At 44.3% G+C, this 27,673-nt stretch overlaps 1 protein-coding gene across 1 annotated transcript in view; it reads left to right on the top strand.

Annotated features, from left to right (window-relative positions):
• Positions 1-322: 322 nt before the first annotated feature.
• The window catches only part of LIPA (lipase A, lysosomal acid type), a 43,142-nt gene continuing 15,791 nt past the window's right edge, over positions 323-27,673 (top strand). Inside the window, exons 1-5 of the mRNA XM_068961760.1 lie at positions 323-410; positions 3,801-3,912; positions 6,862-6,979; positions 25,271-25,469; positions 26,616-26,725. Coding sequence (XP_068817861.1) covers positions 3,802-3,912; positions 6,862-6,979; positions 25,271-25,469; positions 26,616-26,725 — 538 coding nt within the window. The 5' untranslated portion in view covers positions 323-410; position 3,801. The remainder of the gene's footprint in view (positions 411-3,800; positions 3,913-6,861; positions 6,980-25,270; positions 25,470-26,615; positions 26,726-27,673) is intronic.

Raw genomic sequence — 27,673 nt, 5'->3', positions numbered from 1 at the left:
ATCTACAGAGCCCACGTTCTCTGTGCCAGGCGCGGAGCTTAGCGGCTCTGCAGGAGCTCCTGCGGTGGAGCCCACGTAGCCTACGAGCCCCGGGCGGCGCGGCCTGCGGATGGAGCTGGGGATCCGCTCGGCGCGGTAGTCGGCTGCGGGACGCCGCAGCGCTCGAGCGCGCCCGTGGCGCATGCTCCGCGGGAGCCGAGAGCCCGCTCGGAAGCGGAGTCTACGCTGCACTTCCCGCGACAGGCTGATCTGATTGGGAGCTCTAGGTTGCCAGAGCCTAGCGCGGGGGCGGGCGCGGGCGCGGGCCCCGGGTCCAGCGAGGCTCCGCCCGCCCCAGGTTGCCCTCGGCCGCCCCAGCCACTCGAGCAGGCACTGCGGCTCTCGACAGCGGCCCGGGAGGACGGCTGCAGGTGAGTGCCGGCCCTGCTGCACTGTTAGGTGAGGGTTCCGCAGCATCGGCCTTCCTCCGCGGGCTCCGAGGGCCCCGCACCCTCCCGGGTGCCCCTTCACACCGCCTGTGATCCTCTGCAGGACCCCTCTGCGCTGGTTCCCGGACCACCCGAGGGCACCCGGGAGTTGAGGGCTCTCTTGAAGCTGCCCGTCCTTGCCTGGGCTGCGGCGACACCCGGGATTTCTGATTCCCAGTTCCCCTACTTCTTCCTCGTCCTTTGCTCGTATTAGCTCCGCCAGGCAGCCCCCCAAACCTCGCCTACTTTTTAGCCAAAGGCATGGTCAAGGAACGGCTTGATACCTGTCCTGGTGAATATCCCGGCGATACTATTTAACCACTGGACATTTTGCTTTCAGTAATAAACCTGGGTGAGCCTCAGTTTCCTGGAAGAAGGATTTAACGGTACTGCAGAGAGTTGTAGGAGGCGTAATGAACAGAGTAGGACCGAAGCGCTGCCTGAGAAATCTGGAGCATAGCAGAGCTTAAATGGGAGTCACAGTTACTAGTGTTGTTATTGTTAGCTGAATAACAAGCTGCTTTGGAGCTTATCTTTTCTTCAGCTACTGAACTCTGGACTGCCCCAATCCTGTTTTTCAGAATCTGTTGTGTGTCCACCCTTTGCTGGGTCCTGGGGGTTCAGAGTTGACCCAGAGACTGGCTCTGCCCTCAGGCTGGTGTAAAATGAAGACAGACAAGTACTTAGTTGGGCTGTTAACAATACCAAAAGAATTGAGATAAAGTTGCAGAGCCTACTGAATCCATCTTGGAGGAGGCTTTTTCTCCTTGATCTTCTTAGTCATCATCCTGTGACAGTTACTTGACTCATTTGTTGAGATACTGTCCAGTGTTTTGTTGGAGGGAAAAATCAGTTGGATGATTTTTCTAGTTGAGTAGCTTCAGATATTATCTTTCTGGAGCTTTCTTTGCGGACAGCTGCCCCAGATCTGGGAGCATTGGTACTGAGTGGAAAAGCAGCTGCCACTGGAGGTGTTACTATTTGAAACTGTGGTTACAAACTTTTACTTTTCTTTTTCAATCTGCTTGGTATTCTGTAGTAATAATGGGGGTTGGGAAGGTTGTATTTATGATAAAGACCTGAACTGTACAGCCCTTCCTAACCACCATGAAAAAATGCAAACTTGTGACTTTGCCTGTACAGATTCAAGATAATATCCGTTCCTGTCTAGAAATTGCAGGTTCACCACTGCTGGGAGAAATCACTCCATCACCAGCAGGAGATGCATCAGCAGAAGGGAGCTAGTTCACTTTGGCCATCATCTGAGAACCAATTTCTTAAGACTTGTGGAATACTGGGTTCAAGCCCATCTTAAAAACAGCTCTGTTGAATTACTGACATACAATACTAGCAGGACATGTTTAGAATGTACATTTTATGCATTTTGATGTGTTTATACACGTGAAACTATGATTGTTCAATGTCATTAACCTGTCCATTACCCCTAAAGGATTCCTTGTGCATTGGGTATCCCTTTGCAGTGCTTACTTCCTGCCCTTCATTTCCCCAGGCAGCCATTTATCTGCTTTCTGAATAGAGATTAGGTTGCATTTTCTAGAGTTTTATAAAAATGAAATCATATGTATTTATTTGATCTGGCTTTGTAAAGAATCCACCTGCCAATGCAGGAGACGCAAGAGATGCAGGTTCAATCCCTGGGTCAGAAAGATCCCCTGAAGTAGGAAATGGCAAACCACTCCAGTATTCTTGCCTGGAAAATTCCATGGGCAGAGAAGCCTGACGGGCTCTAGTCCATGGGGCCGCAAAGAGTTGGACACGACTGAGCGACTGCAGGCATCATGCGCTTGGGACAATGGTCTTTCACTCACCATCATTATTTTGAGACTCATCCGTGTTATTTATGTGCATTCCTTTTTATTGCTGTAGTATGTGTATATCATCATATATTGATCCATTCACCCATTCAGGGCGTTTGGGTGTTTCTCGTGTTTGGCTATTGCCCATAGAGCTGTTACGAACATTTTTTATACAAGTCTTTGTATTGGGATACACTCATCCATATATTTTTTAAAAATTTATTTATTTTAGTTGGAGGATAATTGCGTTACAATATTGTGATGATTTTTGCCATACATGACATGAATCAGCCACAGGTACACGTGTGTCCCCCCCGTCATGAATCCCCCCTCCCACCTTCCTCCCTACCCCATCCCTCTGGGTTGTCCCAGAGCACTGGCTTTGATTGCCCCGCTTCATGCATCAAACTTGCACAGGTCTTTCATATGGTAATACACATGTTTCTATGTTATTCTCTCAAATCATCCCACCCTCTCCTTCTCCCACATAGTCTAAAAGTCTGTTCTTTACATCTGTGTGTCCTTCTGTCTTGCATTTAGGGTCACTGGTACCGTCTTTCTAAATTCCATATTTATGCGTTAATATACAGTATTGGTGTTTCTCTTTCTGAGTCTGAATAATAGGCTCCAGTTTCATTCACCTGATTAAAACTGACTCAGATGTGTTCCTTTTTATAGCTGAGTAATATTCCATTGTGTATATGTGCCACAACTTCCTTGTCCATTCGTCTGCCGTCATTCATGTGTTTAAGGGACTATATTTATTTTAAAATATGTGGGACGCTGGGGCTGTAGTCCCACTTTTGCCTCTAATCATCGGCGTGTCCTTGGAAGAGTCACTTCATTTTTCCTTTGATATCCATCCGCAAAGTCTTTGCTGCGCTCTGATTTTGTGCCGTCACTGTTAGAACTATATGGTCCATGTTGATGCCTGGAGAGGGTCTCAGAAGCAGAGAGGGGCAGTCTTCTTTCCTTCTATTTCTTCTGCAAGCTCTCTTACTTTTTTCACTTCACTTTTTCCCCTTGGGTGACAAATTCTAATCCTAACGTATAACTTTGTGCAAGAAGGGAAGTGAATAACTAGCAAGAATAGGAGTTCATATCAGCTGAACTTCAGAACATTTAAATCACAGTTAGAGAGGAGAAGGTGGAAGGTTAACAGGCTCTGGAATTTTGGGGATCTTCCCTTTTCTCAACATATTCTCTTCTGAGTCCTCTCTTCCGCTCTTGCTCCAGGAACACTGCGTTCAACTTTGTGGTAAGGAGGTGGGTGGGTGTTCTGGGATCCATGTGTCACAAATTAACTGAGGGTGGTGGGTGGGAGGTTTCCAGTTAAAAAGAATTCCTGAATTTTTTCTTTGAGGTGTGGCTTGAGTCATTTGTTCCGTATTTGTCCTTTGCCTAACTTTTCACTGACGTAAACTGGTTCAGAACCTTGTATGGGAGCATTATTTACCAATGTAATTTTGTGTAGTAAAATTGGTGTAGGCAAATAACAACAGACTGTTTTATACAGGATGAAAATGTGGCTCTGGGGTTTGCTGGTCTGTTTGGTCCTTGGGACCTTGCCTTCCCAGGCATCTGGATGGAAGCAGACACCTGTGGATCCTGAAACAAATATGAATGTGGTAAGTTTCTTAAAGGCATCTGCTTCTTGAAACGCATCTGTGATTAATGTTATTTTCTGAAATCCAGTTACATAGCTACATGAAGCTACAAACTCCGTTCTCTTTATTCTCATTATGTTTTGCTTGTTCTCTGAATCTCCAGTTCAGTTAGCTGGACTTTACCCACTAGGTAATGTGTATTTTACAAACCTCTTTTTACTGATGAAATGATATACTTCTTAATAAGGTAAGTGATATTTTTAGACATTCATTTCATTTTAAAATCTCACTGAATTTGTTTAAACAACAATGAAAAAGTGTTAAAACTTCCGAAGAATGTTAATACTGACTGTGTTGAACAAGAACAGATTGCCAGTGTTCATACAAAAATCAGTTCAATACAAAAATCAAAGTATCTGAAAACAATTTTGTTAGAATAAATAAGCAAAAATATAATCCCTCAAGTAATGGAAACATTTCAAAGTTATTAATCTTAAGCAAACAATTAAATCTGGAGATACTTTATTTAGGCATAAAATATCAGAAAAGTGTAGATTGCTACAGAAAACAGCAGGTTTAAACCAGTGACACAACTGAAGAATCAGGCAGCTTTGCAGATTTTGATAAATTTATAGTCAGTCAAGAGAGTGCAACCTGTTATCAGGGTCTTAAGGTTACATTTTATCTCTTGTTCCTGATTTTTTCTTTTTAAGGTTTTTTTAAAATTAAAAGCATTTTTCCTTTTTAATTTTTTTCTGTAAGAATAATAAACTTAAATCCTTTCAAGTATTTGTGGTAGAGAGAATCATGAGCACTTATTTACTTTGTTTTCTGGATAACTGAGTTAGCTGTATGCCACTGAGCTCCTAATTAACAATTGCCCAATGGATTAAGTGGTACAAACTGCTATGTGTAAAATAAAGAAGCTTCAAGGATATATTGTACAGCACAAGGACTATAGACAATATTTTATAATGACTATAAATGGAATTTAACCTTTAAAAATTATGAATCACTGTGTTGTATACTTGAAACTTATTTAAACGTCAACTATCAGTTCAGTTCAGCTGCTCAGTCGCGTCCGACTCTTTGCAACCCCATGAACCGCAGCATGCCAGGCCTCCCTGTCCATCACCAACTCCTGGAGTTTACTCAAACTCATGTCCATTGAGTCGGTGATGCCATCCAACTATCTCATCCTCTGTCGTCCCCTTCTCCCACCTTCAATCTTTCCCAGCATCAGAGTCTTTTCCAGTGAGTCAGTTCTCCGCATCAAGTGGCCAAAGTATTGGAGTTTCAGCTTCAGCATCAGTCCTTCCAATGAATATATATTCAGGACTGATTTCCTTTAGGATGGACTGGTTGGATCTCCTTGCAGTCCAAGGGATTCTCAAGAGTTTTCTCCAACACCATAGTTCAAAACCATTAATTCATTAAACCATTTAATTAACTCAGCTTTGTTTATAGTCCAACCCTCATATCCATACATGACTACTGGAAAAACCGTAGCTTTAACTAGCTGGACCTTTGTCGGCAAAGTAATGTCTCTGCTTTTTAATATGCTGTCTAAGTTTCTCATAACTTTTCTTCCAAAGAGTAAGTGTCTTTTAATTTCATGGCTGCAATCACCATCTGCAGTGATTTTGGAGCCCAGAAAAATAAAGTCAGCCACTGTCTCCACTGTTTCCCTATCTATTTCCCATGAAGTGATTGGACCAGATGCCATGATCTTCGTTTTCTTTATGTTGAGCTTTAAGCCAACTTTTTCACTCTCCTCTTTCACTTTCATCAAGAGGCTCTTTAGTTCTTCTTCACTTTCTGCCATAAGTGTGGTGTCATCTGAATATCTGAGGTTATTGATATTTCTCCTGGCAATCTTGATCCCAGCTTGTGTTTCTTCCAGTCTGGTGTTTCTCATGATGTATTCTGCATGTAAGTTAAATAAGCAGGGTGACAATATACAGCCTTGATGTACTCCTTTCCCTACTTGGAACCAGTCTATTTTTCCATGTCCAGTTCTAACTGTTGCTTCCTGACCTGCATACAGATTTCTCAGGAGGCAGGTCGAGTGGTCTGGTATTCTCATCTCTTTCAGAATTTTCCACAGTTTATTGTGATCCACACAGTCAAAATCTTTGGCATAGTCAATAAAGCAGAAGTAGATGCTTTTCTGGAACTATTTTGCTTTTTCAATGATTCAGTGGATGTTGGCTTTTGATCTCTGGTTCCTCTGCCTTTTCTAAACCCAGCTTGAAAATCTGGAAGTTTGTGGTTCATGTACTGCTGAAGCCTGGGTTGGAGAATTTTGGGCATTACTTTGCTAGTGTGTGAGATGAGTGCAATTGTGCAGTAGTTTGAGCATTCCGTCAATAAAAAAGAAGAAAGAGAACCTAACTGCCCCATGGATCTTTCCTTATGTGAATTTGATCATTATTCCTTTTCATCTTTCCCCCTGGTTTTATTGAGATGTAATGGACATATAGCATTGAATTAGTTTAAGATGTACAGGATAGTGGTCTGCTCTGGGTCTGTATCATTTTATCTTGTTCAACTCTACCTTGACATTCTAGTGTAGATTTATTGGTCCACTGATTAAAAACAGATGAATACTTTTGATCCTTCATTTCCCAGGATGGGGCCTCTTGAAACAAGGAAAATTGTAGATTACAGAATTAACTGGCATACTTAGAAAAGAAAGAAAGAAGTGTTTATTGTGCCTGGGAGCCAGGATGGAACCAAAGAAGCCCAAGGGTATGGTAAAATAAGGCACACTTGGTGCAGAACATGTTAGAATGGTGAAACCAAGGTTTAACTAAGCGTCTGTGAGTAGAATGCAGGGGTAAACAAGTGGAGGATTTACTCTTGTGATGGAGGTTGGCTACTAGACTGAGCAGACTAAAATTTCAGTAATGATTGGTTACTTAAATAAAACTTAGTCATTGACATTTTGTCTTCTCCTTTGCTCCACAGAGTGAAATTATCTCTCACTGGGGATTCCCTAGTGAGGAACACTTTGTTGTGACAGCAGATGGGTATATTCTTTGCCTTAACCGAATTCCCCATGGGAGGAAAAACCGTTCCGACAAAGGTATGGGTATTTTCATTGTTGAGATAGGAAAGTTCTGAAAATTTAATTGCATTGCTGGAATTTGGCTGGTTTTTATGTCAGTCACAAGTTCAGATTTAACATGAAAACATTGAAATGGGATTGTCTTTTAGATCAAAGTACTCAACATATTACACTGATGCAAGATATATAAAAACACTTCTTTTAAAGAAGCAAGGACAAGAATCATCTAATTTCATTTTCACTTAAAGACTCAAAGGTCAGGTTTGTTTGAGAATATGCTAAATATCTCATTGTTATAAGGAAGCATTTTATTTAATAGAGTGATTTGAACATTAATTAGATAGCTCTTGCTATTTGAAAATTACTTAATTTTTTGAGTAGATAATGTCACATAGTTCAAAAATTGAAGAGAATGAAAAGCTACACAGTAAAATACCTCCCTCCTATTTCATTCTTTACCGCCCCAGTTTTTTTATGTATCCTTCCAAAATTTCTTTATTTTAAATTTATGTCTAAAAATGTCTCTTTAGAAACAAACATAAATTATTATTTTCCCTGCTTGCCTTTTAATTTAGAATTTGGCATATAATGCACATTTTTGTTTCTTGAATTTTTTTGTTTAATGTTTTGAGTATTTTTCATACAGTAAAAGGTACTTTATCATTCATCTCTACCAATACATAGTTTTCCACTGTATAACTGTCATGATTTATTTAGCAAGTGTTCTCTTAGTGGCATTTGGACTATTTCTACTCTTCTATTAACAAGTACTGCTGCTGTAAATAACCTTGTTTATGTGCAAGTTTATTTATAAGAGACACTTTCAGAAATAGAATTTTTGGGTCAGAGGATATGTGGATTTGTGATTTTGATGTGTGTCTGTTAGTCACTCAGTCATGTCCGACTCTTTGTGACCCCATGGACTATAGCCCTCAGGGCTCTGTCCATGGAATTCTCCAGGCAAGAAAACTGGAGTGGGTTGCTATTCCCTTCTCCAGGGGATCTTCCCGACCCAGGGATCAAATCTAAGTCTCCTTGCATTGGCAGGCAGACTCTTTACCATCAGAACCACCAGGGAAGACCCAGATATTGTTAAATTACTTTCCATGTGGTCTTGTTCTGGTAACTACACTTATTAGGAATACTTGAAAGTTCTTATAGCTTTGGCTTAAAATATATGCATGTTTTTCCTGTGTCTCATAACTCAAGCAAAACTGTGGTTTCCAGTGCAGATTGAAGAATTTCTAGATAGACTTCTTGAAATCACTGAACAGACATCAGAATAAGGATCTGATCCTTCGTTAATTGTCTCTTTAGATACAGATATTTTTTTTTTAACACTTTTTGTTTTTAGAAATTTTCCTTAGGCTACTAAGGTGAGATTAAGGTAAATGGATAACTGTGTCTTCTTCAAAATTTTATGTGAGTAGAAAATTTTTATTCAAAGTGAATTTAAAAGCCCTCTGTGTTAACTGAGCTTTTATCATTGTCTATTTTTCTCTTAATAAAATCTGATTTATCTATGTTTTTCTCCCATAAATTCTAGCCATACTGAGTCTTTTGATGATATTAACTGGTGAAGACAGCCAGTGGTCTTTTTGAAATTTAATTTCTGACTCTTGAGAGTTTTATGATTTTAGATCCTCCTAAATGTATGTTACAAAATGGGAAATGAGTTACAACAAGGGCTTCTGTTTTTCTTCTGCTCAAGACACACAAAACATTTCAGAGTGAACATATGATCTTGATTTCCTTCCTCTTTTTTACTTTTAAAGTGAACCTTGTATACAGATTTCACATTCAATATAAAGAAAGATATGTATTGATACTGTTTCTCTTAAAAGTGGCTAGCTGACTAATATAATTAGTAATGTGAGCCATTGTTAAAAGATACAGGAAACCTCAGTGAAAACAAGCTTAGAAAATGTGCCTCTTTTTTCCATATCCACCTCCAGGCTTTTCTCTCCTATAGCAGTTAAAGCAAATAATGCCGGGTGCCTTCCTGTGGTATTTATCTCAGCCACTGAAGGTGAAATTGCTGTACCCTGGAAAAGGTCAGTTTTCATTCCAATCACAAAGAAAGGCAATGCCAAAGAATGCTCAAACTACCGCACAGTTGCACTCATCTCACACACTAGTAAGTAGTGCTCAAAATTCTCCAAGTCAGGCTTCAGTAGTACATGAACCATGAACTTCCAGATGTTCAAGCTGGTTTTAGAAAAGGCAAGGGAACCAGAGATCAAATTGTCAACATCCGCTGGATCATGGAAAAAGCAAGAGAGTTCCAGAAAAACATCTCTTTCTGCTTTATTGACTATGCCAAAGCCTTTGACTGTGTGGATCACAATAAACTGTGGAAAATTTTGAAAGAGATGGGAATACTAGACTACCTAACCTGCCTCTTGAGAAATCTGTATGCAGGCCAGGAAGCAACAATTAGAACTGGACATGGAGCAACAGACTGGTTCCAAATAGGAAAAGGAGTACGTCAAGGCTGTATATTGTCACCCTGCTTATTTAACTTACATGCAGAGTACATCATGAGAAATGCTGGACCGGAAGAAACACAAGTTGGAATCAAGATTGCCAGGAGAAATATCAATAACCTCAGATACACAGATGACACCATCCTTATGGCAGAAAGTGAAGAGGAACTAAAGAGCCTCTTGATGAAAGTGAAAGAGGAGAGCGAAAAAGTTGGCTTAAAGCTCAACATTCAGAAAATGAAAATATGGCATCCGGTCCCATCACTTCATGGGAAATAGATGGGGAAACAGTGGAAACAGTGTCAGAGTTTATTTTTTGGGGCTCCACAATCACTGCAGATGGTGATTGCAGCCATGAAATTAAAAGACGCTTACTCCTTGGAAGAAAAGTTATGACCAACCTAGATAGCATATTCAAAAGCAGAGACATGACTTTGCCGACTAAGGTCTGTCTAGTCAAGGCTACGGTTTTTCCATTGGTCACGTATGGATGTGAGAGTTGGACTGTGAAGAAAGCTGAGCGCTGAAGAATTGATGCTTTTGAACTGTGTTGGACAGGGAGGCCTGGAGTGCTGTGATTCATGGGGTCGCAGAGTCGGACACGACTGAACGACTGAACTGAACTGAGGAAGTGAGCATCCTTCTTGATTTGCTCTCAGGTGATAGGAAGGAGAGACGGGGGATTTCTGTCTGCCCATAAGTACTTTTGTGCTTTCACCTCTGTAGGTCTTAGGTTCTTCATTTTTAAAAACAGTCGGCTGCCTGAGATGATCTCAGAGTTCCCTATCAGTCTTTATTTCTCCCTGGTTGTATGGGTTAGATTTCTTTTCTTTCTTTCTTTTTGGCAGGGGTGTGTGGATTGGGGCAGTGGCTGTCTTTGGTCTTCAGAATGGGGAACAGATTGAAGGCACTCTAAGTCCGGTCATAGCATCAAGTCCCCGCCCTTTTCCTCTGCTCTGCAGAGGCCTCCCTGTAGAGAATCAGTGATGTGTATGTAACACCTTCTGTGAGCTAAGCTCAGAGACAAGTCTGGAAGCAGATGAAGGTGGTCAGTTATCTAAAGGAGTTTGTGATTCTCCTCGGAACTGCACAGGTCCTTCTCTGATGGTTTGTGTCTCCTTGGTCCACAGCCGAGCATGGAGCTGAGGTTCTGCCCTGCCCTTCACTCTTGTTCTGGGGCAGTGTTGTCAGCGGGGCTGGTCTGGCTTATTTAAGCCAGATAGACAGACAGAATACATAAAATCCTTCACACCCAACTTGGAAGCTGGCTCATCCCTGCCGCTTCCTCTCCTGTTAATAACACCCTCATTGTCCTAATGCCCAGGACCAGAAACTGCACAGTCACTCTTGATTCCCATGCTCCAGGAGCTGACAAGTCTTCTCTAGGCTCCCACGTTACATGGCTTCCATTTAGCCTTTTCCTCTCTGCCAGGCCACCACCCTACCTTATGCTCTCGTGACTGCTTACCTGGCCATCTGAAATAAACTCAGAATCTGAGAGAGAGAAGGAATTTCAAAACAAGGATAGGGCTATTCATTCTGCTTATCTTTTAAGAGATTAGTGCTCTTAATGCATAAGAAAATAATGCCATATATCTGTACTATTTATAAGTCATTACATGATCCTTTAAAACATAATTCATTTACCAAGAATGAAGTGAAACTGTTCTTCCTACTCTTCTTTTTTTAGAAAATAATTTTTTTAAAATTTCTTTTTGACTGTCCAGGCTCTTTGTTGCTGTGGGGGCTTTTCTCTGGCTGTGATGAGCAGGGGCTACTCTCTACTTGTGGTTCGAAGGCTTCTCATTGCAGGGGCTTGTGGACCTCCCTCATAGCTCAGTTGGTAAAGGATCTGCCTGCAAGGCAGGAGACCCTGGAGGAGGGATAGGCTACCTACTCCAGTATTCTTGGGCTTCCCTGTGGCTCAGCTGGTAAAGAATCTGCCTGTAATGTGGGAGACGTGAGTCGATCCCTGGATGGGGAAGATCCCTTGGAGAAAGGAAAGGCTATCCACTCCAGTATTCTGGCCTGGAGAATTCCATGGACTTGTATGGTGTCACAAAGAGTCAGACATGACTGAGTGACCCTCACTTTCACTTTCAGTTTTTTTCTGAGCACAGGCTCAGGGGGGCAGGCTTTGGTATTTGTGGCAAGTGGGCTCAGTAATGGCTATGGTTTTTCCAGTGGTCATGTATGGATGTGAGAGTTGGACTGTGAAGAAAGCTGAGCGCTGAAGAATTGATGCTTTTGAAGTGAGGTGTTGGAGAAGACTCCTGAGAGTCCCTTGGACTGCAAGGAGCTCCAATCAGTCCATTCTAAAGGAGATCAGCCCTGGGTGTTCTTTGGAAGGAATGATGCTGAAGCTGAAACTCCAGTACTTTGGCCACCTCATGCGAAGGGTTGACTCATTGGAAAAGACTCAGATGCTGGGAGGGATTGGGGGCAGGAGTTAGAGGGGACGACAGAGGATGAGATGGCTGGATGGCATCACCAACTTGATGGATGTGAGTTTGAGTGAACTCCGGGAGATGGTGATGGACAGGGAAGCCTGGCGTGCTGAGATTCATGGGGTCGAGGAGAGTTGGACATGACTGAGCGACAGAACTGAACTGAACTGGGCTCAGTAGTTGGGGCTCGAGGTCTCAGTAGTGGTGTCCCACAGGCTTAGTTGCTCTGTCTGCCGAATGTGGGATATTCCCTGATCAGAGATTGAACCTGTTGCGTTGACATGCAGATTCTCTACCGCTGAGCCACCAGGGAAGCCCCTGCCCTTCTTAGTGTAGTTTATTTTTTTCTCAGTTTTTGTGTTCTGTTGTGATGCTGCAACCTTCCCCCTGGGTTCAGGGATGCTAGCAACCCTTCTGTAGATGGTTGCAAAGTTGGAGTTTCTGTGAGGGGCCTAGGGTTGTGCTGTGCTGTGCTGTGCTTAGTCCCTCAGTCGTGTCTGACTCTTTGCAACCTCATGGACTGTGGCCCGCCAGGCTCCTCTGTCCATGGAGATTCTCCAGGCAAGAATTCTGGAGTGGGTTGCCATGCCCTCCTCCAGGGGATTTCCCCAACTCAGGGATCGAACCCAGGTCTCCAGCATTGCAGGCAAATTCTTTACTGTTTGAGCCACCAGGGAAGCCCAAGAATACTGGAGTGGGTAGCCTGTCCCTTCTTCATCTTGCCAATGTCGCCTCCATTACTTATTTATAGATACCACACATTCCTTGTGGAAACTCAGTTAAAGCTGCGTGGTGAGCGGCTTTCAATCCTGTCTCAGTGGCCCCCTCCGCTTTTGTGTAGAGCCTCACTTGGGGATCATCAAAAGATTTTTATCACAGGCCTTGGCTGCATCACTCCTCTACCATGTCGACTGCTTTCCTCTCTACCAGCCTCCTTGTTCTCATCCATCTCATGTAGTTCTGCAGGATTAAGCTTCTTAGAGCCCAAGTATAATTATATGATACTGCCATTCAACAGTCTTCATGAATCTAATAACTAAAGATAACACCATTCCTTAAGGTTGTGTGCTGGCTGACGTCTGTACTGTTCACCCTCATTTTGTATAGCAGTGGAGTTGTGAAGTTCGCCTTGGGTATGTGCAGAGAACTTCATGAATCCCCAGGTTAGTGATTACAGTCACAGGATAGGATGTCTATGGTGTCTTCTTCTGTAGAATGGGATAGACTACCTCTTTCATCTGGTTTATGAGGAGTGCTTGAGAACCGTTGATCTTTACCCATCGTCTAAGAAACATTTCTCATTTCTCATTGTCACAGATTTAAATTGGCACCATAGCCAAACTGCAAATGGTATCGTTGAAGTTGTATCAGTTTATAAGTATTAAAGGGCCACTGTTTCACACTCTCAAATCAAAACGAGTTATTCCCCTTTTGCTAATTTCTCTCTGGGCCTCAGCTGGTGACTCAACCCATTGGAATGGTGACCACTGTGCCTACCCTATTCATTTCTACACATCCGTAAAAACACTTTTTCCGCCACCCTTGCAGCCCCACCCGGCTTAACTGTCCACTCTGCCTGGTTGCTTGAGCAGGAAGGAAACCACTTCCTCTGAACTCCCAAACGTCTTGCTGGTAGACCCCTCGAGGTCCTCTCCTTACTCTGCCGTGGGGTTGACTTAGGTGTGCGCTTCTCTCCACCCCGCCCCCCAGCCCCTCCCACAGCCGTGTTCGAAGGAGGAGGCTGCGTTCTCGTCACCTTTGGATTCTTCACAGCAACCAGCATGGCCGTATTGTCTGCGTGGCTGGCCTCATCCAGAGCCGTGTCTGGCAGTCATCAGAACTGGGATTCTGAGGGAGACGAAGGCAGCAGACCCTCTCTCGAGTAAAGTAAAATGGACACTTGTGCACACACAGGTTTTCTATTCAGAGGCAGAGAGTTTATGGACCCAGTGGAGAATCCCCTGATTCAGACAATCATTTACGTGTCTAGTCAGACCTCTACTAATTAGGCGGCTTGAAATGTGTATTTAGAAATCTCTTGGAGACCAGTAGAGCATGTGTGGGCCGTTTCTCTGTGTTACACAACCTTCTTTCTCAAGTGTTGAGCTCCCCCCCTCCTTTACACTAATTCTGTAAGGGAATTGAAATTCAGAAATTCATCCTTCATAGGGAAGTGGTTCTATTTTCATCTGCTGAGCCTTATTTCAGAAAGTCATGGGATGCTGGCACTGGAAGGATCTCAGGGTCCTGCCTGAACCGAGGATTTGGAGAGCTTGCATTTTTAACATAACTCCCTAGTGGATTCCAAGGTAAAATCCTAGTGTTTGGGAACCTCGGTTCTAGAGCAGCGTACCCTCATTTTACTGGGCAAGACAGTTAGGTTCAATGAGGGAAAGGAATTTGCTTTACATCAAAGGCTAGTGGCCCAGCCAGTCTGACTCCAGGTTCAGTATTCTTTGAGCTGGAGTGTGTGACCTTATGTATTTAATAAGCATAGAGCAAGTTGAATCTATGGGAGTTAAAATATTTATTTTATTTGGCTAAAACACAGAAATAAAGGCCTTGCCCCAAATAGGTAAAATAGCGACATGATCAGTGAGGCAGACTTACTTCTTGCTTAACTGCGAAATAAACTAAACTAAAGCAGTCATCAGATAAAGCGCCAACAGTGGAACATTCATATCTGAAAAGCGGTTGTTCTACCGGCCCGATGAGTGAAGTGCATTCTGGAGTGTAATTGTCGTGAAGAAACAGGCTCTCTGAACTTTGCCTCGGCAAAACTCCTCAGGGGTTGCCCATTGAACTTTGGAGTGATAATTAAAATTTTACAACCTGACTTTTGAGTTAGGTTTTGCAGGAAAAGGCCATCAGCCTGTGTTTTTGTTTTAAATTTTGATTATATGTTTTAGGATTCCAGCCAATTTCTGAATTTTCTGTTCTTATATGTGACTCCTAAGGAAACCATTTCCAAAATGCAGTGCCCTACCAAGCTAAACAGAGGCCTTGATCAACTGGGATGCAATTCTTCCCCCCGTGGTGGTACTGGATAGACGTAGGACCAGTAGTCAGTGCCTGGACCTGTTGACTCTGGCTCTCTGAGCTCATGCCCTTGGACCTTGATGACACACTGGGTGTGGGGCTGTGTTCAGACCCCCTGCCTAACTTGAGTGCCGCAAGGCAGTGTCAGCTGCACAGCAGTTTCTTTCGTATTTGCAGATTGGGGCTGGGAGCAGAGAGTCAGAGTGGAGAGAGGAGATGCTTGGCTCAGCAACCCTCCTTCCCCTGTACTCCCTGTCTTCCTCCTGTTTAACCTTAGGGTTTTATCAGGGAGGAATTCCCCAGCCACTCACACCCAGTCAGGCCTCTGGCTACACATTCTCATAGCTCTCTGTGTGTTTCCCTCATAGCGGTTAAGACAGTTAAGACAATAAATAATGGTATGTTATGTGGGTGATGATGCTTGTAATCTCCGGCTTCCCTACTGGACTGTGAGCTCTCGGAGGGCCCAGACCTTTTCTGATTCCTTGATGATCTCTCCAGTCCAGGGCTTTAGTTTGCTTGCTAGTGCAGTCCTGGTCCTTCCGGGGCCTGGGTTGACCAAAGCATCTACACTTTAGGATGACCGCAGCGGGGTAGAATCCTCCTGAGCTCAGAGGCACGGCACCTCTGTTTAAAGGCTGGCTGTGGTAACAGAGAAGGGCATGGAAAGCAGAAAGGCAGTTTGGCATGGAGATAATGGGCACTTTAATGTCACATGATCACACGGTTCCCAGCTCCACCGTATACTCATTGTGTCTGCATCCTGGGGCTAATTATTTATTTTTTTCTATGCCTCAGAGACCCCATCTATAACACAGGAAGAGTAACATAACTGGTCTAGCGCCATCGTGGGTACGAAGTAAGCTCTAATTAAGGCTGTGCCCTGGAAAGTGTATCACTGTGTGTATGCACATGGTGTATCTCTGTGTGTGTGTGAATTTGTTGTTGTTCAGTTGCTCAATTGTGTCTGACTCTTTGCCACCTCGTGGACTGTAGCATGCCGGGCTTCCCTGTCCTCCACTATCTTCTGGAGTTTGCTCAAATTCATGTTCATTGAGTTGGTGATGCTGTCTAACCATCTCATCCTCTGTCACCCTTTTCTCCTCCTTCCTTCAGTCATTCCCACCATCAGGGTCTTTTCCAATGAGTTGGCTCATCGCTTCAGGTGGCCAAAGTATTGGTGCTCTGGCTACAGTCCTTCCAGTTAGTATTCAGGGTTGGTTTCATTTAGGCTTGACCAGCTTGATCTCCTTGCAGTCCAAAAGAACATCAAGAGTCTTCTCCAGCACCACAATTCAAAAGCATCATTTCTTCAGAGCTCAGCCTTCTTTATGTTTCAGCTGTCACATCCATATGTGACTACTGGGAAATCCGTAGCTTTGATATGCACTCTTGTTTTTTTTTCCTTTCCTTTCCTTTCTTCATTCCTTCATTATTGCATTTATTTATCAAATTTACCGGCAGTGAGCACCACATGGCAGACTCAGCATCAGGTGCCACAGATGCTGCAGTGAATGAGACAGAATGGTTGCTGCCTTCCTGTTGCTTAGCAATCATCATGACCATGGCTACTGTTGGGGAGAGAGGCGCCTGGAGGACGGGGTATTTTTCTTCCCTGCTCTGTGATCCCAGCACTGTTGTGTTCCTTCCTGCTGAGGGTCATGACCTTTCTAGCAGACTGACTGTGAAATGTGAGTGCAGTGATCTGGACTTCCCTAGTGGCTCAGACTTTAAAGAATCTGCCTGAAATGCAGGAGACCTGGGTTCAGTCTCTGGGTTGGGGAGATCCCCTGGAGGAGGGAATGGGAACCCACTCCAGTATTGTTGCCTGGAAAACCCCATGGACAGAGGAGCCTGGCAGGCTACAGTCCATGGGATTGCAGAGAATCCTGATCTGAGATTGCCGGCTGTGTAACTCTGCACAGATAACTTAGCTACACTGTACCTCAGAGTCCTTATCTGAAAAATGAGGGTAAAAGCTAGTACCCAACTATTTCCTTAAATTCCTATTGCTGCTGTAACAAACAACCACAAACTTAGTGGCTTAAAACAGCACAGATTTTTTTATCTTACTGTTCTGCAGGTCACAAGTCCTATGATCAAGGTAGGGCTGCCTGCTGGAGGCACTTGGGAAGATCCCTTTTCTTGCCTTTTCCAGCTTCTGGAAGCTACCCACCATACCTGCCCCATTCTCTATCCTCAAAGCGAGTAGCATTTTCCAGTTTCTCTCTCATTCTTACCCTCTTAGAGGGACCCTTGTGGTTACCTTGGGCCTACTGGATAACCTAGGATGATACCCCATCTTGAGATTCTTAATCACATCTGCAAAGTTCCTTTTGCCACATGAGGTAACATGTCCACAGGTTCCAGGAATTAGGAATGGGTTTCTCCAGTGGCTCAGTGGTAAAGAATCCACCTGCCAATTCAGGAGATGTGGGTTTGATCCCTGGGTTGGGAAGATCCCTGGGAGAAGGAAATGGAAACCCATTCCAATATTTTTGCCTAGAAAATCCCATGGACAGAGGAGCCTGGCCGACTATGGTCCATGGGATCTCAAAAGAGTCAGACACAACTTAACGACTAAACAATACAATATCTTTGATGGGCCACTGTTTAGCCTACTGCCCAGCTCAGCAAGATGTGTGGTTTCTTATCTGAGCTGGTGCATGTCGGGTGTTTAGCATGGTGCCTGACGCAGTCAACACTTAGTGTGCTCTTACTGTGACTGAGATTATGTTACCGTGGCTAAAGAATGCCTGTTCATGTTGTCTTTCTTCACAGAGCTGTTCTAATAATAATTAATTACAGTAGTACATTTATTATTATTATTGTGAGTCACTATTATTTATCAACCACTGTGTCATCCCCCACTTTAGATAAGAACATCTATATTCCAGAGAGATTGAGTAAATCCTATAGGGTTTCATACCCAGTAAGAACCAAAGTCTGGTTCATGCCAGTGTCCTGATCTTTGTGATCTGCTCCTCCGCCTCCTCCTTTCGGTTCTTCGCTGGACCTCAGCTGAGTTCTCACAGCATTTTCCAGTGTGGTGGAGGCCCGTCCGGACACTGCCCTGGTAGAGAAGGCCAGTGCCTTGGGAGGTGGGAGGAACTTCCGTAGGCACCCAGTCATCTTCCTCTTGTGAGGCTGTGGGCTCAGCAGATTCATTTTTGAAGCCTGAGTAATCCCTTCCGGGCTCCCACCCCTGTTTGGCCCTATCAGGGCTATCACAGGACTGCATCTCTTTGCTGGCTCTGTGCTGACTACGTAGGCGACTGATAAAGTCACTTACCCTCTCTGGGCTAAAGGTGCCCGTAGGCCTTTTCTTCAGCCTGCAGCCCTCGTACAGCCAGTTTGGACAAACTCACAGTAGGGCTTTTCAGGAAAGACAGCCCTTGTCCTGTTGTGTTGGTCTGTTGCTCAGACAGACCAGGCTGCAGCTGTTGGCATGCGTGGACTAGGCTGGTCCTTGGGAGAATCGCCTGTGTACACAGGGGTGCACAGTAATAGCTAGCTGTGACTTCAGTCAGCTTCTCTCAGCAGGATGAAGAGAAATCTGATTAAAGTAATTCGCTGGAAGATGTGCGTGACAGTAGGCTTAACCCTCCTAGAGAGAAACTTCTTTTTCCAAAGTGGAACATTGTGGTTCTGCCTCCCATGGTCTGTCTCCTCTGTCCATGCACTAGAGATTTCTTTCTTCAAATCACCTGGTCTGACTCCCTCCAGAATAACTTTCCTCTTCTGCTTGTCATTGCCTGAGGGCCTCTGTGTGTTATAGAATGGCTCTCTCTTGTTAGCCTTTTCCCATAGCAAAACAGTTTAAGAGCACAGACCCTGGCATTAGTTTATGTGGGTTCAAATCCCAGCTCCCCCACTTATACTAACTCTGATCCAGTCTTGGACAAATGACTTCTCTTAGCCGCAATTTCTCGTTCTGCTAAATGGAAATAGTACTAACTTCATAGGATTTTCATCACAGTGCCTTAGAACACAGAGGTGCACAATAATAGCTGGCTATTACTTCAATCAGCTTCTCTCAGCAGGATGAAGAGAAATCTGATTAAAGTAATTCGCTGGAAGATGTGCATGACAGTAGGCTTAACCCTCCTAGAGAGAAACTTCTTTTTCCAGCAAATCCTTGGCTGGTGGCGGGTTGGGAGAGATGACATCGTGCCTTCCTTCCTCCCCCTGGCCCATCTCATGGGAGTCAGGTAGGAGCAGGTAGGAGAAGCTGGCAGACGGGTGGGCAGGCCTGTCACAGTGCCCTTGTCTGTCCTGCTGCCATTTTGCATTCACCAAATGTCAGAGGGAAGGGACAAGCAGTTTAGCACCTATTTTCCACCCCAGGCCTGGATTTGTTAGTATTTTCTCTTTGTTGGTGGCCCATCATGTCTCATGGAGTCACAGACATGGGAAGCCCAGTGGGTTATATTCTCTGTGGCTTCTCCCTCAGAGGCCCCTTTCATTCTGGGAGGAAGGGGAGCTGGCCCCACTTGCAAGGATGTACCCCCCTGAAGGAAGTCCTTCATATCCCCTCTGTGCCCAGATCAGACAAGGCCCCACGCCCTGCCAGTGGTTCCCCAAGCCCCTGTGCATCAGAGCTTTTACAGTGCCCTCTGGGGTCCCTTCTGGGTGAGGCCCGGGACACAGTGTCAAGGCCTCTGGAGATCCAGGCTGCCGAGCCCTTTGTGGGGAGTCTGTCTGTCACTTGAGATTTGTCTCAACTCTTCGTCTCCTGGCTGAGTGAAATTTGTCTTTCCTCTGAGTTTTACTGTGTGGTAGTCTAGCCCTTTCCACAATGGGCTGGAAAGTAATCGTGACTGTCTCCGTGACTAGAAAGAAGCTCCATGGAGAAGGGAGCCCTGCTTACGCACTTTCTTAGCCCTGAATCTAGCTCAGTGACTGCCAAAGAGTGCGTACTAGGACAGGTTTACAGAAAATGTAATGTGTGTTTTGAATCACTTGATTTTTTTTTTTTTTTACCTCCAGTGCTTGGCTTATTATCCAGTGAAACTCTCAGTGAACACTCCTCAAATGACTGAATAGGACATAGCTGAGAAGCTTGAGGTTGCTGTCAGGCGGAGCCGTTGCTCAACCACGTGCTTGTCCGTGCCAGCCCCTTTCCTCCCCTGCTGGCATTTCCCAGGAGAGAGCCATGGGGTCTGCCCTCCCCTTTGCAGTTCTTGGCCCAGATCCTCCAGATTTGAAAACACCTGATTTTGAAACATCAGATTCACTCCTTTCTTCCTGTCTGGTTTCACCTTTTATGTCTGTGGTTCATTGAGCTTTCGGATCCAGCTTGAAGTGAGGGGTGGGGGAACCCTGAAAAACAAAAAGAGAATTAGAAAAAAACCTGAATTTGATCCGCTCCCATCCCCTATGAAGGGGTGTCTTAACAAGTCACTGAATTTTCTCTACCACCCTCTCCCTTGCTTAAAACAAGATATTGCCATTTGAATGCAGAGTTCCAAAGAATAGCAAGGAGAGATAAGAAAGCCTTCCTCAGTGATCAATGCAAAGAAATAGAGGAAAACAACAGAATGGGAATGACCAGAGATCTCTTTAAGAAAATTAGAGATACCAAGGGAACATTTCATGCAAAGATGGGCTCAATAAAGGACAGAAATGGTATGGACTTAACAGAAGCAGAAGATATTAAGAAGAGGTGGCAAGAATACACAGAAGAACTGTTACAAAAAAGATCTTCACGACCAAGATAATCATGATGGTGTGATCACTCACCTAGAGCCAGACATCCTGGAATGTGAAGTCAAGTGGGCCTTAGAAAGCATCACTACGAACAAAGCTAGTGGGGGTGATGGAATTCCAGTGGAGCTATTTCAAATCCTGAAAGATGATGCTGTGAAAGTGCTGTTCTCAATATGCCAGCAAATTTGGAAGACTCAGCAGTGGCCACGGGACTGGAAAAGGTCAGTTTTCATTCCAATCCCAAAGAAAGGCAATGCCAAAGAATGCTCAAACTACAGCACGATTGCACTCATCTCACACAATGGTAAAGTAATGCTCAAAATTCTCCAAGCCAGGCTTCAGCAATATGTGAACCGTGAACTTCCAGATGTTCAAGCTGGTTTTAGAAAAGGCAGAGGAACCAGAGATCAACTAGCCAACATCTGCTGGATCATGGAAAAAGCAAGAGAGTTCCAGAAAAACATCTATTTCTGCTTTATTGACTATGCCAAAGCCTTTGACTGTGTGGATCACAATAAACTGTGGAAAATTCTTCAAGAGATGGGAATACCAGGCCACCTCACCTGCCTCTTGAAAAACCTATATGCAGGTCAGGAAGCAACAGTTAGAACTGGACATGGAACAACAGACTGGTTTGAAATAGGAAAAGGAGTACATCAAGGCTTTATATTGTTACCTTGCTTATTTAACTTATATGCAGAGTTCATCATGAGAAACGCTGGGCTGGATGAAGCACAAGCTGGAATCAGGATTGCTGGGAGAAATATCAATAACCTCAGATAAGCAGATGACACCATCCTTATGGCAGAAATTGAAGAGGAACTAAAAAGCCTCTTGATGAAAGTGAAAGAGGAGAGTGAAAAAGTTGGCTTAAAGCTCAACATTCAGAAAGCAAAGATCATAGCATCTGGTCCCATCACTTCATGGGAAACAGATGGGGAAACAGGCGAAACAGTGTCAGAGTTTATTTTTCTGGGCTCCAAAATCACTGCAGATGGTGACTGCAGCCATGAAATTAAAAGATGCTTACTCCTTGGAAGAAAAGTTATGACCAACCTAGATATCATATTAAAAAGCAGAGGCATTATTTTGTCAACAAAGGTCCATCTAGTCAAGGCTATGGTTTTTCCAGTGGTCATGTATGGATGTGAGAGTTGGACTGTGAAGAAAGCTGAGCCCTGAAGAATTGATACTTTTGAACTGTGGTGTTGGAGAAGACTCTTGTGAGTCCCTTGAAATGCAAGGAGATCCAACCAGTCCATTCTGAAGGAGATCAACCCTGGGATTTCTTTGGAAGAAATGATGCTGAACTGAAGCTCCAATACTTTGGCCACCTCATGGGAAGAGTTGACTCATTGGAAAAGACTCTGATGCTAGGAGGGATTGGGGGCAGGAGAAGGGGACGACAGAGGATGAGACGGCTGGATGGCATCACCGACTCGATACACATGAGTCTGAGTGAACTCTGGGAGTTGGTGATGGACAGGGAGGCCTGGTGGGCTGCGATTCATGGGGTCGCAAAGAGTCGGACATGACTGAGCGACTACGTGAACTGAACTGCAGTCCAGGCACCTGGATTGTTTCATTTTGAAACAATTTTCTTTGTTTCTTTTTCTGTTACACACAGCCTCTTTTTAACCATGGATTGCAATAGAGGTTGTTTTAGGCAAAGCCAAGTCCATGGAAATTCAAAATGTGGGGTAAATACAGCAGCATAAATACAGGTAAATACAAACCAAAATAAGGTTCGGGAAACCCTTCCATGGATTATAGAGCAAGGGGTCTGGGAATGTTTTAAGTCTTATCCAGGCATAAATGGCAGGTTCAGGGTTCAATAGAGGTGTTTGCAGATGTTGAAAGCCCCTTAGCTGCCATAATTGGCCCCTTGGCCCACCGTGTGTGATGGGCACACGCCTGAGTTGGCCACCTGCACTTTCCTGGGCTTCACGTTCACCTCTTGCAAAAGCATCCGTGGCTCCTAGTTGCTTGTGGAAATCCAGAAGTTATTTACCGGTGGTGTTTAAAGAGTTTCCTGGTATATCTTCAACTTGCCAACTCCCGCGTTTCTCCTTTGAACCTTCTGGGGGTATAGGGAGGGAAGTATAGAGAGATTTCAGAGGCATTTGAAATAGTCCCTCAAGAAAAGGTAGGGAGCTGACTCCTGGTCCCCACCAACTGGCGCCTGCCTCCCCTTCCCGCTCAGTCCTAGCTGCCCCACCCTTTATGCTGCTCTCCCCTCCTCGGTTCTCCCACACCCACTGGAGCCCAGCCTCCTTTCTCAAGACTCTGCTCTGCGAAGTCGGCTACTACGCAGCCTCAGGTTTTCTATTAAGTGTCTGAAGAGGCACAGGTTGGAACCAGCAGCTAGGAGTTTCTCTCCCTGTGTGCTAACCTCCAGCCTTCCCTTAACCCTCCCCAGCAGACACCGCCAAGCACAGACGCTCCTTCTGTTAGTGAGGACCAGCACCAGAACCTGTTGGAACAAGGCAGTCCTGCCCCACTGGTCCCTAAGGTCTTTCCTTGGTCAACCTGACTTCCTGGTCTTTTAATGTCCAATCATCTTTCCCACGAGCTTCTGTGATAGCTCAGTTGGTAAAGAATCCGCCTGCAATGCAGGAGAGCCCAGTTCGATTCCCGGGTCGGGAAGATCCCCTGGGGAAGCGACAGGCTACCCATTCTTGGGCTTCCCTTGTGGCTCAGCTGGTAAAGAATCTGCCTGCAATGTGGGAGACCTCGGTTCGATTCCTGGGTTGGGAAGATCCCTTGGGGAAGGAAAAGGCTACCCACTGTAGAATTCTGGCCTGGAGAATTCAATGGACTGTATAGTCCAAGGGGTCACAAAGAGTCGGACACAACTGAGCAACTTTCACTGTCACCTTTCCCATGGCCCAGTCCCAAAACCGGAGAAGGGAATGGCACCCCACTCCAGTACTCTTGCCTGGAAGATCCCATGGATGGAGGAGCCTGGTAGGCTGTGGTCGCTAAGAGTCGGACACGACTGAGCAACTTTCACGTTCACCTTTCCCATGGCCCAGTCCCGAAACACCTTTGATGGGAGAGAAGTGTCTTCATGTGGCCAAGAAAAACAGCTCCCACGCTCTCTTCACACACTATGTACAGTACAGTTACCCCTGAATGGTAACACCACCTCGTGCTGGGGTCCAGCCCCGGTGGATCCAGGGAATTCGAAGGTGGATGGCGTTGGCGTGGAAAGACTTGTTTATTTATTAATATAAGATTAGATTAAGAAACTATAGTGCAGTAGGAAGATTAAGTGGAGAAAGGGGGCTGAATAGCTTGGTTTACGCGGAAGACCAATAAAATTCCAGACAAGGAATTTGCACCATCTACGTTGGGCCACCGGTGCCCGCTTGAATATCTAAGGGTGCCTCGCCTTAAGCTCCCTTTCGCGTGGATCTTAATAACCAGGGCAAATAAGTAGACCTGGCGAGCCTCCGCGCCCCAGATGGAAATTCAGCCTGAAATTAAAGTAAAGAGCAGAGGGAAGAAAAGGGAGAGAAAAAGAGAGAGAGAGAGACACGGGGGGAGCCAGATTCCCAAGAAACCAGGCCGAGACTAGTCCGAGAAGCTGGTCCGAGAATCTGGTCCCGTCCTTTATTGTTCAGAAGGCCTTTTATACTTTTGATAAAACTTGGAGATCAATGAGTAACACAAAGTTATGCAGCTTTAGCAGTCCAGACTCTTATCAAAACTAGGCTTTTTTCTCTGCATACCTAATTGTATACACAAGTCTTAGGTAATTTACATCATCTTCCAGCCAAAAGGGCCAATTAACATTTTACAGCCTTTTTTCTGATAAGGGTTTGTCAACCACAAGACTTATTTGTGTTGATCTTCCCAAGGTCTGGTGCCACTCTCAGAAAGCACTAAATAAAGTTACATTCTTACACAGCAAAGATACAGCAACTTATAACAAGTAGAGGGAATACAGTGATTTACAGCAAAAGAGAAGCAATTAACTAAAAAGTCAGTGTTGCTAACATCAAAACTACTATGTATCTTTTTCTACATCCTGCTTACATTAACATCCTTCCAGGTGCCTAAAAGATAAAGAATAAGGAGGTCTGGCAGCAATCCTTGAGTCAACAGTGAAAACCCTCTACCAATATAATTTTTAACTCTTTAGAAAAGGCTCTGTATCTTTAAGATGCTTTTAAGCTTTGTGCCTCCCGCGGTTGGGGGGCTGTAAGCAATTCACAAGCTGCAAGAGGTCTGGGGAACCTGTTAGGCAGGCTAGAGAGCTATCAGAGGGGTTTAACTGAAACATCCCTTTCAAATGCAGAAGACTAAAACCCTGAATTGACTTTTTCCAGAGAATATCAGAAAAGTGGAGAAGCAGAGCACAAAAGCCGGCAGATTTTTGTTGGGGTACATGCTTAGGAATTTCCAGAGGGGTCCCTGAAGTCTGAGCACGCCTTGCGTATGTCAGCTTCCTTCCTCATGACCTTGTCACGGGCGGGATTCCTCACACTGGCTCCCGGCAACCTCGGTCTTTCGTTTCTGTTTCATTATTTGCTTGTGATCTTTTGCGACTTACCTGGTTAGCATGAAAGCATGTCAGTTTTGAAGCTTTGTGCTGCTCACTCCTAAACATGATTGCCTTCCAGGTCCCAAACCAGTGGTGTTCCTGCAGCATGGCTTGCTGGCAGACTCTAGTGACTGGGTCACAAACCTGCCCAACAACAGCCTGGGCTTCATCCTGGCAGATGCTGGTTTTGATGTGTGGATGGGGAACAGCAGGGGAAACACCTGGTCTCGGAAACACAAGACTCTTTCAGTTTCTCAGGATGAATTCTGGGCCTTCAGGTATCTTTTGAGTCAATTATGGCAAGGATCTATTTCCTTGGTACCCTTAGTGTAAATATTGGGGAGGCAAATAGATGGGGAATTCAAGATCATATGACAGGAAGCCAATGGTTTATGGAAGGTTCTACACCTTAACCTTCTCCCTTCCTTCATAAACATGTACTCCAAATATTAGGAATTTAATAAATAGCAATAAGGTAAATTATAAATAAATGGTTACATTGAAGGATTAAATTCAATAAGGAATTTTTAGTTATTTTGGCATTCCTGATGGTGTGGGTTCTGCTGAGTAAATTGTGTCCCATAACCTTCTCCTTTCCTTCATAAACATGTCCTCCCAATGTTCACTTTTCTTATTTCCAGAAGTCCTCTTCTCTCTCTTAATTCCAGCTGGACCAGTTAATGACTGCATGGCATTAGGCATGCACGTGGCATAAGCCCTCTGTGTCTGTAAAATGAGGATAATAAACACCTATCCTGTAAGGTCACTGGGGGCTTAACAGAGAAGATGCAAGCTGGAAAGAGACCGGCAGAGAGCCTGACACATTGGGAGTGGTAACAGCACGCGTGCCCACGGGCCCAGGGCTGTGTCCCCATACCAGGCATTGGAGAAAGTCAGCGCCAGGGACTCCTTCGGGCTTGCTTCCCATTTGTAATACCAGAACCTACCCAAGGCCGTAAAACACAAGAATGAGAGCTTTTTACCAAAGGCCTGTCCGGGAATATATTTGTTGTTACATTATTTGTAACAGCAAAAAGTTGGAAACTCCCAAATGCCCATCAGCAGTGCTTGGGCGAATAAAGTGTGACGTATTCACACAGTCACCAACCGACAGCTATATGCGATGGCAGAGATGGAGTCTGATGCAGAAAGAGTCACACTGTTTGGTCCCATTCATAGAAAATTTAAAAAATGGATCGCACTATGGAAAATGAGGAAAGCGGTTCTTTTCAGGAGGCATGGTTATCAAGAAGCCCAGAGAGGCTTCTGCAACCTGGTAATGCTCAGTTTTCTGCACTCAGGGCTGGTGTGCCCAGCTGTGTTCAGTTTGTAATGACTCATCAGACCCACATGCGTGTTATTTGTATGCTGTTGTATTTGTATGCAATGTCTCCATGAAAGGTTTCCTTTTTTTCAAATTACAGTTTTGATGAGATGGCAAATTACGACCTACCAGCTTCAGTTAACTTCATTCTGAATAAAACTGGCCAAGAACAACTGTATTATGTGGGTCATTCTCAAGGCACCACAATAGGTATGTATATAGTAAAAATGGAAGGTTGATAAAATGTCTTGTTACCGAATTTGTGTTTGCCCTTAAAAGTGAAATATTAAAAAATGTTAGTTCGATGGAGTTTTGTGTTTGTTTTTTAATGCCAAGCAGAAATAATGAAAATGGCAAAGAATTTTTGTAAAACTGAGTCTTCTCTGGAAATTCAGACTTAAACATAAATAGGTAAACATGCTGTATATGGCTCCCTTGATTGAAGGAATTAATGTAAGCCCCAGCCTATTACGGGGCTTCCCAGGTAGCTCTAGTGTAAAGAATCTAGCTGCCAATGCAGGAGAAACAGGAGATAGAAAAGATGAGGGTTCAATCCCTGAGTCAGCAAGATCCTCTGGAGTAGGAAATGGCAACCCACTCCAGTATTCCTGCCTGGAAAATTCCATGACAGAGGAGCCTGGCAGGCTACAGTCCAGGGGGCCACCGAGAGTAGGACACGGCTGAGCACGTTCACACACACATATTACATGTCTTTCTAGTTAAATACTGTGGGGATGTGAGAGGGTAGATAGACAACAAGAAGTTTTATAAATGTAGGAGCTTTTATAAAGGAAACAAGGAAATATGCTGATTTTGTTAAGTGAAGTAGACTAAAGCTAATTATAAGGATGTCATAATATGCTTTATGTACAGTTTTTAAAAGTCACAAGCATTTTTAATTTATGCTGATGATAAAAGTAGTATGTGGTCATTGTAACAGCAACAAAATTTAGCAAAGTTTCAAGAAAAAAAAAATTGCCCATAATTTGAGCAAACAAGTTCCCCTGAATAGGGACTAGAGACCTGGGTCATAATTGGTTTAATTCCCTCTTTAAGGGTAAGCTATGACTGATATCTTTGTGTTCCTATCACACAGTCTCCTTAGAATACTTTCCTAGAAGAAAACTATGATATGAAAGGTAAAAATGCTTTAAAGGT

This window comes from Capricornis sumatraensis, chromosome 23 (assembly GCF_032405125.1).
Source record: "Capricornis sumatraensis isolate serow.1 chromosome 23, serow.2, whole genome shotgun sequence".
NCBI classification, from domain to species: Eukaryota; Metazoa; Chordata; class Mammalia; order Artiodactyla; family Bovidae; genus Capricornis; species Capricornis sumatraensis.
The sequence above is the reverse complement of the archived record's forward strand: the minus strand, read 5'-3'. Positions and strand labels throughout refer to the sequence as shown.